The sequence below is a fragment of the Eublepharis macularius genome, chromosome 7 (genome assembly GCF_028583425.1).
Source record: "Eublepharis macularius isolate TG4126 chromosome 7, MPM_Emac_v1.0, whole genome shotgun sequence".
Lineage (NCBI taxonomy): Eukaryota > Metazoa > Chordata > Lepidosauria > Squamata > Eublepharidae > Eublepharis > Eublepharis macularius.
In genome coordinates, this window is record NC_072796.1 from 126,454,392 (window position 1) to 126,473,986 (window position 19,595).

Genomic DNA, 19,595 nt, shown 5'->3' on the forward strand with positions numbered 1-19,595 from the left:
CTCTCCCAAATGGTTAAAGAAAAAAACTTGCTAAATTTTAATACTATATAGATTATATATTAAAAGACGTTTCCTATTTTAACTCTAATTCTAGTGTGGCACTGCTCGGAGCCGAATAGGCTGTATGAGCAGTATCATTAAAGTAGTAACATTCGATTTATATACCTCCCTTCAGGATGACTTAACACCCACTCAGAGTGGTTTACAAAGTAGATTATCATTATCCCCACAACAACAATTACCCTGTGAGTTGGGTGGGGCTGAGAGAGCTCTGAGAGAGCTGTGACTGACCCAAGGTCACCCGGCTGGCTTCAAGTGGAGGAGTGGGGAATCACTCTTAACCACTACACGAAACTGGCTCCCTGTTTGTGTGTGTGTGTGTGTGTCTCCAGAAGAGGTGTGCATTTACATGTAGGTCTGTTTGCTGGTTTAAAAGATTTCTACCTCAGCTGTCAAGTATATACGTACTTGGTGAAGCTCAATGCACGTTTTAAAAACACTGTAAAACACAGCAACATAAATTATTTAAAGTTGTTAAAAGTGATGGATATTTTAAGAAATCACTAGCAAAATGTGAAGGAAAAGTTCCCAAAGAAAGTACGCTGCATTTTACAGCATGAAATAAGTATACGTGGATGATATTCTCCACTAGCACAGAGGTCTTTGGTCCTACCACCTCACCCCACCTGCCGCTGAACACCTGAGCTCTTTTTCTCAGACGCTCCATTTCAGGATCACACAGTTCCATGTCTACAGTGTTGTTATTCCTTCAGCAGTTTTAGAGGGAAATTTTCAGCAGTTTTAGTGGGAAACTGTCTAGTATCCCCCTCTTGACTGGGATGCTCCCATGGAGCGTCAGAGATGTTATATGTCTCCCATCCACACACTATAATTAGTTTTGCTTCAACAATACTGCCATCCTGGATGCTCCCAGACCATGGAGGGTAGCAATCTTTACCAAGATGTTGGTCTAGCTATGGCTGATTTGTGTACAGTTTATTTAACTCAGACTTTCTCCAAATGTTTATTTTATTTTATTTATTTATGGGAACACCAGTCATAATTCAGTAGATCATTTTCTTGTGCAAACTCCACTGAATTTAATAAGCAGTTACCTAAGACTACAGTCATTCTTTTCCAATAAGTCCCAGTCGTTTTGCTTGGGTGTGGAGAAGAGATATTCCTCTAATATTACTCAATACTCTGTGCTTCTATTTGCATTCCCATCTATTTTTATTCCAGTTAGTAGTTTTATGCCTTCAACGCATTTATTTACATTATTTATAATTCACTTTTCTCCCTGAGACTCAAGGTTGGATTACGCCATGTAAATCAATACAGAGTCAACGGGACGGGGCATCCAATAAACAAACCGATAGGAATTGGATTGCAGAAATCTGAAACCAAGCAGCAATCTTAACAGTGCTGAAACAAAAGTTGGGGGGGAAAAGATCCCATCTGATTAATCTGTGATCCCCCCCTGCCCCGAACTGAAATCCAGAGCACGTGTCGTGTCGTGGTTAGAGTGTCGGACTAGGAGCTGGGACAACTCGGTTCAAATCCCTGCTCTGCCATGGAAACGTGCTGGGTGATCTTGGGCCAGAGCCCAACCCACTTCACATGGTTGTTGCAGGGATAAAAGCGGAGGAGAGGAGAGCTCTGTAAACCGTCTTGGGTCCCCATTGGAGAGAAAGGTGAGGCATAAATAAACTAATCAACCCATCTGTAGATCTCCTGAGCTCTGCAAGTGGGCTGTACCACATTGCCGCTAATGTCCTTTGGGGGAACTGTGTCAGGCGAAAAGTGGTTTCCTTCTGAATCTTAGGGAATGGAAAACCCTTTTAGAAATGATCAAAATACTATATGATTTCTGTTTTTTGCAGAGCACCTACAGGAGCCATTCCTCATAGCTATTCAGAACGACCGACTGAGGGTCATGCCGGCAAGCTTCTTGCCGCCTTCCCCCGTTAACAAATCAGGTGTGTAAGTAGAAGAAGGACAAATGCTTGAGGCATGGGGGTTGGGATAAAATGTGCAAATTGAGGACATACCCTTGATTTTCTTTCTCCTTTGAACATGACACCCCCCACATTCCTAATTGCTTTTAAAGACTCCTCAATTTCCAGAAATAGTCGGTACATGTCTTGGGAGCCTGCTGGCCGCAGCAGATAATGTCTTTATAGGAAGTCCCAACAGCATACTGTTTGTGGTGCTGAGATTGTTTTTTTTTTTTTTTTGTGTCTGTGTACAATCGAGGCCCTGCTATGACCTACAAGCTGATTTGGGGGCATTTGCACAAAAGATGTAAAGCACTTTTTGAATTTCTGCCTTCTGTCATGCAATACAAAGATAGAGTAGAATGTGGAATTATATTCCCTCTCATGTTAGCAGCATTCAAAATGTCACAGACAGTGCAACCCAAGGCTTGAGTCTGCTTTTAAGAACCTTGAGTGGAAATGCCCTAAATGGCTGCTTTGTGGGTAAGACTTAGACTGGCTGAGTGCACTTAAGGAGACTGTGACGGCTGAGGTAGGCGTGTAGTAAAAGTGTTACATGACGACAGATATTTGGTCAAAACTTTCAAAAGGATTACAGAGCATTGTCGGTGTTTGATGGTCATTGAATTTAGGAATCTCTCCTTTTTCAGGAGTCCTTCTCCTGGGTGATGCTTACAACATGAGACACCCTCTAACAGGTGGAGGAATGAGTGTGATTCTGAATGACATCAAGATCTGGAGGGCTTTGCTGCAGGCCATTCCAGACTTCTACGAAGACTCTGATCTTCTACAGGTAGGTCGTGATTTTGTATTTTGGTTCCTTCCTGGAGTAGTAAGGCAGCTGCTTGAAAACATCCATGCAGGGCTTTTTTTCAGCAGGAACGCGGGGGAACGGAGTTCCGGAACCTCTTGAAAATGGTCACATGGCTGGTGGCCACGCCCCCTGATCTCCAGACAGAGGGGAGTTGAGATTCTAAACTCCCCTCTGTCTGGAGATCAGGGGGCGGGGCCACCAGTCATGTGACCATTTTCTCCGAGGGCAACCCACTGAGTTCCACCTCTTTTCCCAGAAAAAAAGCTCTGACGTCCATGTAATAGAGGTCAAGGAGGAAGTAGGTTTGGGTGCAGCTTGTAGGTGATCAGCAGCACTCACAACCTGTGTTCTGATCATCTGCAAACTGCATACTCACATTGGGAAGGGAGTGACGATTATTAATAGCTGACACGAGTTAGCAACAACAGCATGGATAGGCTTATGATGGTACGTCATCGATGACTCTTGGCAGATGAATTGTGCTTACTGCTCAGTTTTCTGAAGTTGTGGCAAACCAAAAATTGTGAGAGAGGGCAAGCCGAATGAAACTGAGCTTGCTTCGTAAGTGGTGCACTGGACTAGTCTGAGTGCCTGACTGGGATGCGGGAATCCCGACTGTGTTATGGAAATTTGATGGTTGGCCTTGGGGCAGTCACTCCCTCAGACTAACCTGCTTCACAGGGTGCCGGTGGAGAGATGGGTATAGAGGTGGGGAGAATGATATAAGCCTCTCTGTGTTTTTTTTTTTAACAATAAAAATTTATTCAATAAAAAGAAAGTTGGATACAGAGCTTTATAAATCCATCTCCATTTCTATAAACAAGTAACATGTGTTGTTAAATTCAGTTCACCATCCTAGTCAAAATAATACTCCATTTATAAAACTTACTTAACTTTTTACCGTGCAACATGTAAGTTAGTTTACTCAACTATACACATTCCTTTAGTTTCTCCAACCACTTCTCTTTATTTGGGATTATGTTCCTTTCCCAGTAACTAAGATTAATCTTGCCGAGGTTATTTTAAACAAATTCTTGACTACCTTTGAGAAAGAAGTCCACATAGTTCAACAAGTAACGTTTAGGATGTAAGGCACTTTGGATCCCCAAGGGGAAGAAAAGTGGGATATAAATATCTACATTTTCAATGTTTTAGTCTTTTGTCATAGCATTTTAAAATTTAGCTCTAAGGATCTGCACGCTCTGACGCGTGTAATGTGACTGCTGTGCTCTTTAATACGCAAAATACTATTTTGGACAATCCCCCTACTACTGCTGTTCCTTTTCCAGAGATGACACTACTTCTGGGAAGAAGACGTCAGTTCAGAGAATAGTTTTGGAAAAATGAAAATATTACACTATCCTGACCACACAAGAACTTTATTCTTTACAGAGCGTACGGTGTATTACGGGCAGGTGTTAGCTCGTAAGGTGGTTCCCCACAAAGGCTGGGACTTGGAACCGCTTCCTGCAGTAAACTTCTCTGGCACTTTAAACCACCATCTTAAAACATCAAAACTTGTTAGTTCCCTTTGGATATCTGCATTGCTTTCTGTTGCCAGCACGTAACTGCTTATCTTTTGCAGGCAAAAAAGACCTTTTACTGGACAAGAAGGAGAAAACACTCTTTTGTTGTGAATGTCCTCGCTCAGGCCCTTTACGAATTATTTTCTGCCCCAAATGGTGAGTGCAGTTCCAAAAGATGCCTTTGACGGTAGTTGCATCTCAGTAAATAAAGGTACACCAGAGTCTGGCTTCAGTGGCATATGGTGAAGCACTTCGATGGGCTGATGTTACCACACGCTGCTTTACATACAATGGAGCAAGCCTTTTAACTTACTGGAGCATGTTGCTCGCTCACCATGGGAGTACCGCAAAAAACCAGCATCCCAACAGTGTGACTTCCCTGTCCCGTGCTGGAGCACTATATTGATGGCCACGACTATGCGAAGTCTCCCTCTTCCTTCTCTATATTGCTGGTGGCTGCAGGCAGGGACCTGGATTCCCCCTTTCATGGCAGCCATCTGTGCAGTAAGCCATTCCGAGCATTCAGGGTGGTGGGAGGAAAGAGCTTTGCCACGGAAATGCTATTTTTGGAGCAGCATCCTTGTGGTGATCAAAGCGTGTGCTTCAGACACAGAACTTTCTGGACCAACCCTTAAGTGCTGGCCATGCAATGCAAAAGTAAACCCCTGCACATTTATATCAGCATTGTATAGGGAAGTTACACCGCCAGTGCAAGCACGAATGACGTTTTTGAGCCTGGTAGAGTGCTTTATGGATTGTCACCTCCTCCTAAACCTCAAAGCACTCTGGCCTGATGCTCATCTCCATTTGTTGCCCAGGTAAAGCCAGCACAGGATGACGTTGCTGTGCTAATTTAACATGGTGAAGGTTTCTTCTGAATGCATGGGATAAGATTTAATAGAGTTGGCTGGGTGTAAATGTTTTGCTGGGCTATTTGAATAATTTCCCCTTTTCTTTCCTTTGCCAGATTCTCTGCATCAGTTAAGGCGAGCCTGCTTCCTTTACTTTAAGCTCGGTGGCAAGTGTGTTTCCGGTCCGGTTGGATTACTCTCTGTGTAAGTCAGGTGTACTCAGCATGGCCACCTTTAGAATCTTGGGAGGGCCTCCACAAGAGATGTTTGGGGCCTCTTATAATCCGTGAGGGGCAGCAAGGATCAGATGCCAAATGAAAAGCATGCCCAAGAGTCCTCTATCCAAATAACAAGGAGGTCTTATCCGAAGTCAGGATAAGTACTTGCTATCTGAGGGCTCCTGATTGGGGATTGAACCTGGAATTTCTTCTGCATGCAAAGCAGGCCCTTTTCTGCGGAGCCATGGCCTTTCTAGAAGAGCACGACAGATGCTTATTCCGCACATTTTGCTAACACGACCCCCGTTCTTGTTTTTTCCTCCCACTGCTCCAACCTTCTCCTGCAGCCTGTCACCTCAGCCTGTTGTCCTGATTGGCCACTTCTTTGCTGTGGCGCTCTACGCCGTCTATTTCTGCTTCAAGTCGGAGTCCTGGATCACCAAACCGCGGGCGTTTTTCAGCAGCACTGCTGTGATGTACCGAGCTTGCTCTGTTATATTTCCACTCGTATACTCAGAAATCAAGTACATCTTTTGAACTGAAAAGAGATGAACCTCTGTGGCAACTGGAATGCCGAAGGCGGCTCCTCTCATTGCCCCTCCCCCTTATGGATACGGACTAGATCAGTTCTCCTGTTTTAAACAAACCCAGAATGTTTTATTAAGGACTTGGCTTTATTTTGTGATATTATGTGTTTCTTCTCTATATAGACAGGCAGCCTGAACCTCATATACAGTTCGTATGAGATCTCTCCTGCTCTGGTGATTCAAGGGATGTGGGCATGTCCCTTCACAGATGGAAGTGGCGCTGAGATGGAAACCATCAAAATCCAGGAGAAAATGTGTTACTTCTGCACCTTCTGGGAATAAATACCCAGAACAAAGGATAATAAGCATCCATATCAAATGTGTCAAGCTTCTCTTCTCTCCTATTCCTCTGATATCCTGGGGCTGGAACTACGCCTTTAAAAAAGCACAGAGCTGCTGTCAAAAATGGCAGGCTTGTGTTACACACACCCCTCCCCATTTCATAACATGTATGCCATGTTGCCGCCATCTTCCTGCTGTTGCTCCACATCACTGAATTGTGTTGTTGCAGGGGACAGACGTGCACAGCATAATGATGTCTCTGTCCAGGATAAGCTGTCTGACACACCTGTAGAAGAGGCAGAACTCAGCGTGGGGGCTCCTGTGTTCGATAGCAGTCCTGTGTTTCCTGTAACTTGTAGTCCTGCCCTGGCACAGCAACTGATGCTGCCAGTACAGGAGGCGGAATGTCCATGGATCATTATAGTTGGATGTGGGGTAAACCTCGGTTCAGGTCAGGGCTTGTATGACTGAACTTCAGACAGAAAACTAGATCGTTGAAGAAATGGCTTGGCTGGAATCTCCTCCCTGGCCTGTCAGCTTTATACGGGAATTTTGGGGGGATGGAGGATAACTACCCCCTACAGTCTGAAGAAGTACAGTCCAGACACAGATTTACCATCTCAGTGTGAATTAAGTTATTGCTGGGGCTTCGTTGATTCCCATAGCAATCCCAGGATGCTTGCGTACTGCTGGCTCGGTGGTCTCTGCTCGTACCGCTGCTAACCTTGGAGGGTTTCTAGGGCCAACTTACAGAAGACTGCAGGATCTAGCTGTTAGATGTGTGTAGATTATATAAAACGAGAGAGAGAGAACATGATACAAATGAAGTTTAGAAAAGAGGTAGATATTTACAAGGACCACTATTAACCACTGAGAGCACTGGTAGAGAAAGTGCTGATTTGGACATAGTTATGGAGCACGTCCCAGTCATGTCGATGAAAAGCTGATAAAAAGAAACTTGAATCATGTTTATTTGGAGGACGTGTGTGCTTCTAGCACACACATTCCTCCCCTTTTGTTGGCATGTTTTATCTTGATGTGAAATTTCCTTTTACTGCCCAGATAAAATCTTGATGTGCTGCCATCAGTTAATGGCCTTGAAGGTGTTTTTTTTTGTACTCCGGTATAAACTCTAGGAATCTTCTTGAATAAAAGGATATATTTTGCTTCTAGTGGATCAGATGCAGAGGGGGGACATAGTGTGTCTTTCAGGTGCGGAGGAGGCTCATGGCAACAGAGGAACAAGAGAGTTCGTGTTACAAGGTTTTACTACGGCACGGAGCTGTAGGAGGGTGTAGTAACATCTCTCGCCGACGATTCCCTGTGCGGCTGTAAACCGGCCTTCTCAACTCCTGTGGAAGTTGACATGATGTTAGTTCCTTCCCAGACCCTTCTCCTGTCTTACTTCAACTCTGTTTATAATCCATGCTGCACCTATACACAATGGAAAATCTGTATGGTACAATGTCTGTGGATACAGAAGAATCCAAAAACCAAGCTGTCAGTACTTAAAAAAAAACACATTTTATTTCATTTATACTGCACCTGTCTCTGCAGTGGGGACCCAAAGAGGCTTACACTTTTCTCCTCTCCTTCGTTTTATTCTCACAACAGCCCTGTGAGGTAGGCCAAACGGAGGTGGTATGACTGGCCCAAGGTCACCTAGCAAGCTTCCATGGCAGAGTAGGTATTCAAATCTGGGTCCCCCAAATCCTAGTCCAACACTCTTAACTGCTGCAGGATTTGAGTTCTGTTGTACCTTAGAGACCAACACATTTTTCAGGGTATAAACTTCTGAAAATCAAAGCTCCCATCATCAGATAGAGAGAAGGGAGCTTTGACTTTCGAAAGTTTATAAGCTGAAAATTTTGTTGGTCTCTAAGGTGCCTCTGGACTCAAATTCTGCTTTTCTATTGCAGATCAACACAGCTACCTATCTGAAACTCTTTTAACAACTGTACCACATTGTACGGGGGCGCTTGGGTGGAGTGTTGCCAGCACAGCCTACGACTGTAAATTGAGCTGAAATGGGATGTCCTACAATTACACTGCATGTAATTTTGTGGCATATCAAGATATTTTTTTCAAAGGGCACCTTCAGTAGATGGAATTTTTTTTCCCGAATAACCACTTTCGAGAGAGGTGCTTGAGCCTGAAAGGTTGCATGCCTATGAAGCGTAACGGAAGCCTGAGGAGTTCTGCTCTTGTTAAGTGTTGGATGTTTCTATTAGTGCTCTTAAATGCACTAAATGTGAGTGTGTGGATTTAAAGGTACAGCTTAATAACATCATGCCATGGGATGTCAGGGCCAGCTCATGCAGGCAAATCCCCTTTTATGCTGCACTTGCAATGGGGAAGCAGCCTGCAGAGATCAAGTCGCAAGATTTTCTGCAACCACAGCAATGCTCTTTCCCTGTTCCTGTAATATTGGGAATCACTACAGCTGCAGTTGTAGGAAACACCATTCATGCTAACCTTGTCAAATGCACACACAAACACTTGGATGGCACAAGGAGGGCTGCTGCTCCTGCTCTTACTACGGGGAGGCTGAGTGAAGAAGCCCCTGCTAAAGCCTAACTTCAGAAATAACTGATTCTGCATAGTAAATATGATGCTAGACTTTACCACTTGAGACTGCAGGTGGTTTTTGTGCACAGACTCGTGTCTTTGAATGTTCCTTGGTGGGAAGAAAATGTGCATGTCAGGTAAAAGACTATACAGTCTAACCATTACCCTGACAACTAGTTTTCTATGTGCAGAATTGGTATGGGGACAGGGCAGTCAAGTCTTTGATTCCCCCGTTTGCAATCCAGAATGATACCGTCAAAGTACATTTTGTCCTGTGATCTCTTTATTTAATCACTTGTCCTACAGTGGGTCATTTGGTATTCTTCATACATACAGAAAAATCATGATGGAGATGTTTTGCCAATTTGTAGGAGGGGAGCTAAACTATTTCAACAGGGGCCTTCTGTCTTGTGCCATTCTCTGGCTAAGGAATTCTTTGAATCTTGTGTGTGTGACTGTTTTTGACAATAATCATAGTACTGCTAGTATACTACAACTGGGGCTAATGAAGGTCTGTGTTAATAAAAGAAACGGTTCAGGCTCGGTCCAGATGATCGTTTTGCTGACACTCAAGAGTTGTTACTGCTTGTAGTAAAAACATTTATTTCCCTGCCTCATGTCTCTGGTTGGTTTCTTTTTTATGGCTTGGACTGGAATGTTTTAAATATTCCAATGTGCTGTTAAAATACCCCAAATCATATATATTTTAAGAGACGAAGAGCACGCATTTCCTGGCTGAAATGAATGGCCTTGTTTTACCTACCTCTGCAAGAACATCAGTGGCCTGCTTGTAAGAACAGAGGGAAGAAATGACTTCAGCACTAAGTTATAGCTGCCCTCAAGAGTCCTTGGGTGTTTGCCCTTGCAAAAAAGTTGCTCAAGAGCCACGTATTGGGCACGACACACATTGTTTGAGCTCTCCTTCCCATGCAGCTTCAAGTACTAGATCAGGTGTGTATGGGAAGAGTGATGTAACAAGACTGGTTGGGACAGTTGTTTTGTTTTAGAACAAGGTGTGCATAAGCGCAAGAGCGCACACAGGCCTGTGGATTTGAGAATTCTGCCAAGCGCGGCACCAGCATTTGCACTCCCTCTCTGGCACTGAGGCTTGGAGCATCTCTGACTAGGAGTGGACGCTAGAGCTCTTGCACCTGCTCTAGTTTAACACAATATATTAATTCCAGGGTTCCATCCGCTGCCATTTCCACTGAAGTGAATGGAGACTGTTGAAGGGGAAATATTTGCTCATAGGAAGCTGTCCCTACCTAATAAGTAAATGGACAAGGTTGTACTTGTAGGTGTTACATAAGAGAATTGCATGTGTCGTTCTAAGCAAGACTCCTCTATGTAGTAGTACATTTTTTAAAATGAAAAACACATTACAGAAATCTGCTTTCCCCTCATCAATACAGTCGTCTCGTACTTTGAAATTACTCAAGGATTTGCAAGACACACAGATGGTGCAGACTTCAATATAAAAACTAAAACATGCCTGTATGAAGATGTACACTATTTACAATTCCTGTTTTCAGAGCCTTTGTATATAATTTTGTAATTTGTTGTTCTTTGCAGTCAGGCTTCCAGGAGATTGACCTTGTTGTCTAACAGGCTGTTTCTCTAACCTAGCTAAACATTTTAATAAATGTCACAATAGCTTGGCATACGTGTGCTGCTTAAACATTAGTTTCCCATTCAGAAGTCAAGTTGCTGTGTGAAAAATTTACCATTAGTTGACCGCATTGGTTAAATTTACTTTAATGATACTCTTCATATGGCCAACAGGCCTTGAGCAATAGACTGTATTGGTTAAAAAAGGAAAGTTCTTTGGAAGCTGACCAGAGTAGCAGAATATAACCTAGTATCATTTTCCTGTTGTCAGACTGGCTATTGACCTTTGAAGTGGATCTCATGGGGGGCATTCTGGGGTGCAGCAGCAGGGGAAACTGCACTGCACAGGCAGAAATCCTTCCATGGAAAATGTTCTGTGAGACCCACCCTTTTGTGCAGGCTTTAAAGTTGCTCGGATAGTAGTATAGAAGAAGTGCCCTGACCTGGATAGCCCAATCATGTCAGATCTCAGAAAATAGTGTCAGCCCTGCTTAGCACTTGAATGAGAGACCATCAAGGAAGTCCAGGGTCGCTACACAGATGAAGGCAATGGCAAACCATCTCTGAAGTCTTGAAAATCTCATGGAGTCACCCTAGTAAGTCGACTGCAACTTGATGGCAAAAAAGAAAGAAGGAAAAGAGGGAATGAGTTGAAATTTGTTAGAAGATCTATGGTTCCTGCAGGCATCCTAGCTGCTGCTGGTGGTATACTCAAGTCTGAACTGTGATAAGTGTGGAGGAAACGGGTGTCGCTGGGCCTGTATACAATTCAAGCCCATTAACCTCCTACTTTGGCTACTGAACACAGCCGCTCCATCGCCCTTTTTATTTAACTGGACAGAGAGCTGTGCCTTCACCGAGGCCTCAGCTGTCCAGCCCCTGGGTTTGTTCTTGGGGCGTATTCACGTCCCAGTCAGCAATTCCAGACACAGCTTGATAAAATATATATTTTATTAGCTTGTGTTGCAAAGCATGAAGACATTCAGACAAACAGGCAACAGACATAAAACAAATGAAACTTACTATTGCTAAACTAAAATATGCTGATGTAAAACTTTTAAGAGCTTACTAACTTAAGCTTCTTTGTTTGGTGCCCATAATTGTCCATCTTACCCACCTGGTAGCACGAGGGCTCTCTTCATGCTCGGAGGCTTGCCAAGGTGAAGAATACAGAATGCTAGCTTTTTTTTGGTACATTGAGAGGCCATCATTTCTAGCCCTCAGTGTGTCACCAGGCCATTCAGAGGCCAATCAGGGCAAAGCTGCTAGTAAGCTTTGAGAAGCTAGGAGAACATTCAGGGAGGATAGATAGAACCGGGGCTTTTTTTCAGCGGGAACGCAGTGGAACGGAGTTCCGGCACCTCTTAAAAATGGTCACATGGCCGGTTGCACTGCCCCCTGATCTCCAGACAGAGGGGAGTTTAGCTTGCCCTCCGAGCCCCTCTGTCTGGGCACGGGTGGGGGGGCCCATCAGCCATGTGACCATTTTTGCCAAGGGCAATTTAAACTTTAACCCCCACCCCCGTTTCAGCTGACCCAAAGTGACATCATTGTGCGGTCTTGAGCGCCACCACCTCTTTTCCCAGAAAAAAAGCCCTGGATAGAGCTCCCTGAGACAGGTCTTCAAGGTCCTTCCACTAGAGACTCAGACCATTCACAGATGTTGTCGATTAGCTGCACCAGCATGTCCCATGCCAGGCCAGAGCCTGCAAACTCTCACTACGCTGAACCAACGTCCAGCCATTTCTATCAGAGTTCTGGGTCTTAACTGCAACTTCCTTACAGCCTGCTTGGTCAATTGGCTAAATCTTTGTGTTCTGTCTGTCAGAGCCTGTTTAACCTGAGTAACGCCATGTTTAACTTTGTAGTGTTTAGTCTTCTTTCCCTTTAGGCCTCAACACCTGCAAGGAGCCAAGTCCATGGGAAAGGAAATCCTCTTATCTGCCTGCCCGACCTCGGTCAGCTCTACGTTCCTCTGAGAAGCTTGGCTATGCGAACTCAGGGGGGGAGGCTGGGCTTGGGAGTGTGAAATGTAACCACTTTCTTTTCACGAGTCATTCTTGACAATATTTTGGTTGGCCAGGATCTCTATCCTGGAATACGTACGTCTGGAAATGAATGCTGTTCCTTCACAATAAACCTTTTTGAAATCAAAGGACCTTGTCTTCTTGAAGAAAGGGAGTGAAGCAGACTATCAATTCTGGAATGACATAGTCTGACACTGTCTATATAGATACTACAAATATTCTCTGTTTATTGGCAATCCTTTGGAGAGTAACTCAGCTTTGGGATTAGTGTGTGGTTTTTAAATTGTGCTCAGTGGTGATTTCCGATCAGGACCTCCTGAGTAAGGTGATCATGAATGGTAGACAAACTCCCTCAAAGAACTAACTGCCTGTCTCTCTCTATAGATTTTCCCCTTGCAATTTGCTTCAGGAGTTCTGGGTGTGTTTGGAGTTTTTAAGTTCACAGAGCAATAAAAAGAACCGTACCCCAGTATCCTAGGCAAATGGGACGGTAACATTATGTCTTCGCTGGCTAACCTAAGCCCTTGCCAGAGGTTATGGTTAGGGAGATGTCAGGCTTGCAGGTTAACACGTCAGCAAAGAAGCAGACAAATGGCCTTAGGCATAGTTTGCTCATTCGTAATGCAATACTTCATCATAGTTTTTCGTCCTGGCTTGTCAACAGAAGAGAGACAGTGTGGTGTAGTGGTTAGAGTGTCAGAGTAAGATCTGGGTTCAAATCCCAACTCTGCTATGGGAGCCTACTTGGAGACCATTAGGGTTACCAGGTCCCCTGGAGCCCAAACGGGAGGTTTGCCAGGTCCCTTTATTCCCCCGGCGGGAGGTTGGGAGCCTGGCACTTACCTTGACGCTCAGGGTTTTTTTTTTCATGTGCGTGCTCTGCACGCGCACACTCCCAGCTTATGCAATGATCCGGAAGTGATGTCATCGCGCGGGGGTCAAAGGCTAGCCAGCACTCCTGCACTCACCAAGGGCTGGATTGGGCCCTGCAGGGCATGATTCTCCCCCAAATGGGCCCGCTGTGGGTGCAGGAGCATGTGGCTCAGCTCAGGGGGGCGTGGCTTGGTTCGGCTCGTGCTGCAGGCTCCTAGCTGAGCCGAGCCGTGTTGTGCGCCCTGAGCTGAGCCTCCCCACACGCCCTGAGCTGCACTACGGTATGCGGCTTGGCGCGGCTCAGGGCATGTGGCGTGGCTTGGGGGACACACCTCCGGAGAGCGTGTTCTCCCGCCACCCAAGTAAGTGGGTGCGGGGGGCAGAAGGGTGGGAGCAGGGGATCCCCCGCCAGGGGAATGGTAACCCGAGAGACCATGGACACATGGAACTACCTTATACTGAATCAGACCATTGGTCCATTAAGGTCACTATAGATTATTCTGACTGGCAGTGGCTCGGCAAGTTCTCAAACAGAAGTCTTTCATATCACCTACTGGTGGTGGAAAGTGTGTCAGGGTCATGGCCCCTGCCATAAGCTATATTTTACAGGCTTCATAGTCTAGCAGCCCCTGCCAGACTTTAGGGACTTAATGTTAACTATTATGCTGGGGGTTGATATTCGTTGACATTCTGTGTAAAACCTTGTGTGTAAAGGATCCTGTTAGCTGACACGGCACAGAAACTTATCTGACTATGTCGAACTTTTAGCAAGAAAAGAGCCATTGCCATAGATACATAACTTGACTTTATAAAAACATTCTCTTAGCTTGCATTCCTGTAGGTAACTACTGTATAGGGTTGCCATCCTCCAGGTAGTGGCTAGAGATCTCTCGGAATTACAACTGGTCTCCAGGCCACAGCAATCAGTTCACCTGGAGAAAATGGCTACTTTGTGGGATGGACTCTATGGAATTATGCCATGGCAAGGTCCTTTCCCTCCCCTAACCCCACTTTCTCCAGGTTTCACTCCCCCAGATATCCAGGAATTTCCCAACTTGGAGCTGGCAACCCTACTACTGTAGCTAGATTCCTTTCCATTCGTTGTAGATAGATTTGCTATAGATAGCAGGGTGGGGGGGGGGGGGACACGGCTGTGCTTAAATGTCTATATATGCTGGGTATTGAGAACCAGACTTTATTCCTAACAAAGAACATTTTGGGATGCTGAACTGGGGATCATCAATAAATCTTTAACTCATGCAGTCTTGGACTCTTGCAGTGAAGTTATTGAGACTCAACAGGCAGATCCTTACAAAGTGTCATTAAGTTGCAGCTGATTTATGATGATCTTGTAGAGTTTTCAAGGTAAAAGGAGGTTTGCCATTGCCTTCCTCTGCATATCGATCCTGGACTTCCTTGGTCTCCCATCCAAAAATGAAGATACCAGGGGCTGAATCTGGGCCCTTTACCACTGAGCCTCGGCCCCTCCGTCCGCATCCTTGGGCCAGTCACAAACTCTCAGACTAGCCTACCTGACAAGATTATTGTTGTGAGGATAAAACAGAGCAGAGGAACAAGGTAAGCCGCTTTGGATTTCTACTGGGGAGAAAGCCGGGCATAAATCCAGATAATAAATAGAATACACAAAGCACGATTAAAGCTTGTGAAACCAGGATTCAGCATGTATGTGATCATTCCAATTGAAGTTTACTTCAACCAATACTGGTTTCGTCACCTTGTTCTGAAGCTAGGGAAAGTGGCGCTAAGATCAAGGCAGGATGTCTGCATTAGCACAGTAAATGAAACCACAGTTGAGACTAGAGATGGGCACGATCCAAAAAATAACAACGATCAAGCTGATCGTGGATCGGCGCCGGCGACGATCCCGATTTAACAACCCGCACCGAGCATCTCCCGTTCCCGTTCCGTGGATCGTGGAGGCAAAAGCGGAGGGGGCCCCGCTGTTCCCAGCGATACAGGAATGGTGGGTGATGCCGGCGGCATGTGTTTGTGTTTGGCTGTCTGTGTTTGGCCGTCAGAGCTGCCTATCAGGGTTTGCAGGGATGAGATTGGAGTGCCCATGGCTACAGAACACCCCCCTCCCCCTCCCTCCCCTGGGTGTCTTCTCCCAGCTGGTGACTGATTTGCTGCTCCGTGGTTGGAAGGAAGCCCTGCTGATCAAGGAAAGCTGGGCTTCCATTCGGGTTTCCAGGGCGACAGAAGGAGGACAAACAGAGCTCAGGCATTCCCCTGGCTCCGTTGCCAGGGGAATAGATTGCTGGCGCCTGAGTGTCTGGATCCCCGATCCGAGCCCGATCGCCCCGATCCAGGCCCCTCCCGATCGCTGGATCATTGGCCGTGGATGATAACGATCCTCCGGGTCATGACTGCGCGATTGCCATTATCGTGGGGTTTTTTCAATCGTAATGCGGATCGTGCTCATCTCTAGTTGAGACTAACTGTGGGTAAGAAACTGACTTCCAACCATGGTTTCAAATTCTGTCTTAAATGAAACTTTATCAGACATAATTAGTGGAATGGCCCACATTCAGACAATAACACTAACTACAGTTAAACTAAACAGTTTTCCATGATGTCTGAACTAAGCCAATGTATTCATGTCTACAGAGGGCCGTTATCACACCCCTGGTGTGTTTATTGGCAAAGCACAGAAATGCCATGGGAATGTTTCAGAACCGGGGACCCAAACTATTTTGCATATATTTGTAATCCCCCCCATAACATTTCTAAGGGAAAATATTTCTGAACCATGTAAAAAACTGGCAAGAGTTCCAAACCTATTCCTTTCAATATTGTTATTTTTACCGCTGTGCAACAAAAGTGACTCTGTGTTCACAAATGGCTCTGTATGAACAACAATTTTTATACATAAGGAATTGTGTACAACGTTACAATTACAAAATACTCTGAGCTAATATCAAGTGATCCACTGGAGAATAAATGCCAAGTTTTATAAACAGAGTTAGTACTGCTGATTAAGTTCAACTAATACTGCTATAGAGAATTATGTAAAAGGCAAATAAAAGCCCAGCTTGAAGTGTTATTTTCCTTCTCCCTTCCCTGCTCACCCTATTGGAGGTTCCTTGGTAGCTCCAGCCATGGTGCTCCTTCCACAGGAGGTCATAGAACTGTTCGGAACTCGTCAAAAATGAAAGTGGGCACATGGGCTTCAACGACCTAACAGACAGAAGGCACCAAGATGTTTTTTAAAATGTTGCAGAAATCACTGGCCTGACTTTGGGTGGAAGAGCACTTACACGCTGACAAAATAAAAACTTTTGCCATAGCAAGACACCCCAAAGTGCCAAAAGTATGAGCAGAACCACAAGTGACAAAAGGTACAGGTTGGACACTTGTCAGCTTCCCTCAAGTTTTGGTGGGAAATGTAGGCAGCTTGGTGGAATGTTGGAGAAGTGACAGTTGAAAAGTCCGTTGGACAGCAGTCGGAGAGTGAAGCTGCGAGACCAGGACGCCTACATCTCCCATCAAAACTTGAGGGAAGCTGACAAGTATCCAATCTGTGCCTTTTGTCACTTGTGGTTCTGCCCTATGTTGTACTGTGTGGATAAAGTTATCAAATATGCAACAAGATGTAAGAGAGTTCATGGGGAGAATAACCATTTCACTGCCTGCCAACTGTCTCTCAAGCTGGCAGCTGACCTATGCTTTAGGCTATGCAAAATTCTGCTCACATTCAGCATAGGACACTTAATCTAGCGTTCTGAGTCCCCCCTTCACATGTGCCAGCAGCCATGCAAAAACTGCTTCCATATGGTACCACGTCAAACAGCAGTAGTGTGCACATAACTAGCTTAGCTGTGGCAAGTTGTGTAGGTTTTTCCTTATCTGATTGGCATCCTTCTTCTGGGTAAGGGGCTGATGATGCAAGAAACCTTCATGTGACCATCTCTTCTCACATGGTCATGTTATCTGTACCTCTGCCATTGCGACATGGAATTATGCCATGTACTGATTATGCATCTGAAAGAAGCTTGATAACTTATCTTTCATTATGCAATGCACCACAGATACAAGAAACCCTTCTGCAGCAAGTGAGAAATGGGTAAACAAATTTGCAAGCAATTTTTGTTGCTTTTGCTTTTTTATGGGGGAGGGGAAGGGAAACCGATCGGCAGGGCAGTGAAGCTTTGACCCCCGGTCACTGGAAATCTTATCTAACTCATCCTCCTCTTCCATTGGATTTTGAGATTTCACTAGGAGGTGCCTACACAATTTCAAGCCTGTTTTTGGAGGTTTATGGACTAGAAACTTGCTTCAGAACAATGAATGGTGGAATAGAAGCCAGGGAGCCCCAGGTTCAAACCCACTCACTGGGAAACTTTCATTCTTGACCCACAAGGTGGTTCTGAAGATAAAGTGGTGGAGGGAAAAGCTTTGTTTACTAACACGAACTCCTTGAAAGAAGGGTGGGATAACAATATAATAGACTGAATTCTACAAATATTTGAGTTTTCTGTTAAAATTTGCAGTGTCCTTCATGTAAAGCAACGTGCACAAACCAAGAGTATTTTTTAACAGAAGCTGATGGCACTAATTGCAGCTCAGATCCAGTAGGCTAGCTAAGGGACTTCAAGGTTTCTCCAAATTTTTTAAAAACCCACCTTTTCTAAAGGGGCAAAATCTCAAGAGATTGTGCAGAAGGTCACAGTAAACGAAATGCATTCCAACAATCGTAAACCCGTGGGATTATATAATAGTTTTGGCTCAATGTAAAACCGAACGTGGGTTATTCCCCACTGAGAAGAAGGCTTTTCTGTGCCAGTTGAAAAGTTACCCAAGCAAGATAAGTTATCTTAGCTGGGCAGTTACAGTGAGGACTGAACGTACGATCCTAGCAAGTTGCCTCATAACAGAGACAGTATCCAATACCGTCTAATCTAACCAGTGGTAGCTTTCAAGGGTGTCAAGCTGAGGCTTCTTGCAGCAATGGTTTCTTCAAATCCTTTTGACGGTAGATGTCCAGGACTGAACTTCCAGACTTTTTTTTTTTTAACAGATGTACTCCACAAGCTACAGCCACTCTCTCAATTCATGACCAACACAAAAAGAGGCTTAAAACAGAAGCGAGTCAAGTCATTTTTCTGAAGTTGCTCAAAATACTTACCCTTCGCGGTAGCTTTGTATACCGAACGTAGTCTTCTAAGAAAAGCAGGGCCCCCACAACATCTGCTGGCATTTCTGGGATCTTCTGGCTACAAAGAACACCCAGAGTGGATTATTTAGAAGCTACAGATAACCCCTTAATTTAGGCACTGAGCAGGATTTTCAAATAATTGCTTAAAAATTGCACACATACATACTATGCTGTCTTTCTCTAGCTAGCATCCTCCCGCCACTTGAAGGACCTTTACTCCTATACGGTTCAGCCCACCAGTTGAGGTCTGCCTCACAAGCCCTGCTTTCTGTGCCCCCACCTTCAGATGTGAGGTATCTGGCAGAGACAGGGCTTTCTTGGTAGTGGCTCTTCACTTGTGGAATGCCTTTCCTTCTTGAGGCTCACCTGGCACCTACGTTGCTTTCTTTTAGGTGTCAGGTTAAAATATTTCTATTCATCTAGGCTTTTGCAATGAAGAGGCTGATTTTTTGAAACACTATTTTAGTCTGGAAACTTTATTTTAAGCTGTTTTTGTGATATACATTTTTACGCTGGGCTAGTTTTTTAATGCTGGATTTTAATATCTTTTCACGTTTTGTTTTTATTATTTTTATTTTGTGGCTGGTCCTTTCAATGCAGAAGCCAGAAAGAAATTCCAGACCAAGATCCTAAATAACATACACTCCTTCTCAGACTCCGATAAATTAGTCTACATATTATCTGATGTAGATGCTTCTGTATCCTATAAAGTGGCACTTTTTGCCTCGGCCGCTAGAACAACAAGAGCAAATGCGGTCTCTAAGAAAGCATCTCAACAGTCTGAGCAGTAAATCCGGGTCTTCCTTGTGTTTCAAATAATTTTAATGTTGTCTGGTATTTTAGAATTCCTTTTAAATTTTACGGTTGTAATTTGTATATATGTTTTGTTTTGTAAAGGCCAATGGCCATATACAATAAATTTACCTACCTACCTATTTTTATTTTGTAAGCCATCTCAGGCAAGGTCCTGTAGAGGCAGCATAACATTTTTTAAATAGATAAATGGATGGATAGATGAATGGTCGGGGACACTTAAAGGACTGCCCTTCTTTCAGACAAACTGCCCAA

General features: G+C 44.5%; 2 protein-coding genes across 8 annotated transcripts in view; one reads left to right on the forward strand and one right to left on the reverse strand.

The window, feature by feature from the left end:
• SQLE (squalene epoxidase) overlaps positions 1-7,362 on the forward strand; it is a 29,813-nt gene extending 22,451 nt beyond the window's left edge. The window contains exons 7-11 of the mRNA XM_054984763.1: positions 1,884-1,979; positions 2,648-2,790; positions 4,397-4,493; positions 5,305-5,392; positions 5,754-7,362. Coding sequence (XP_054840738.1) covers positions 1,884-1,979; positions 2,648-2,790; positions 4,397-4,493; positions 5,305-5,392; positions 5,754-5,943 — 614 coding nt within the window. The 3' untranslated portion in view covers positions 5,944-7,362. The remainder of the gene's footprint in view (positions 1-1,883; positions 1,980-2,647; positions 2,791-4,396; positions 4,494-5,304; positions 5,393-5,753) is intronic.
• The window catches only part of WASHC5 (WASH complex subunit 5), a 65,160-nt gene that overhangs the window by 5,139 nt on the left and 40,426 nt on the right, over positions 1-19,595 (reverse strand). The window contains exons 28-30 of one of the 7 annotated variants that reach the window (XR_008597412.1): positions 18,498-18,585; positions 16,441-16,549; positions 7,531-7,627 (exon numbers count right to left, since the gene is read on the reverse strand). Coding sequence is in view for 1 of the 7 variants with exons in the window: in XM_054984761.1 (XP_054840736.1) it covers positions 16,493-16,549; positions 18,498-18,585 (145 nt within the window). In the remaining 6 variants the exon portion in view is untranslated. The other 6 variants (XR_008597413.1, XR_008597414.1, XR_008597416.1 and 3 more) reach the window with 6 other exon arrangements.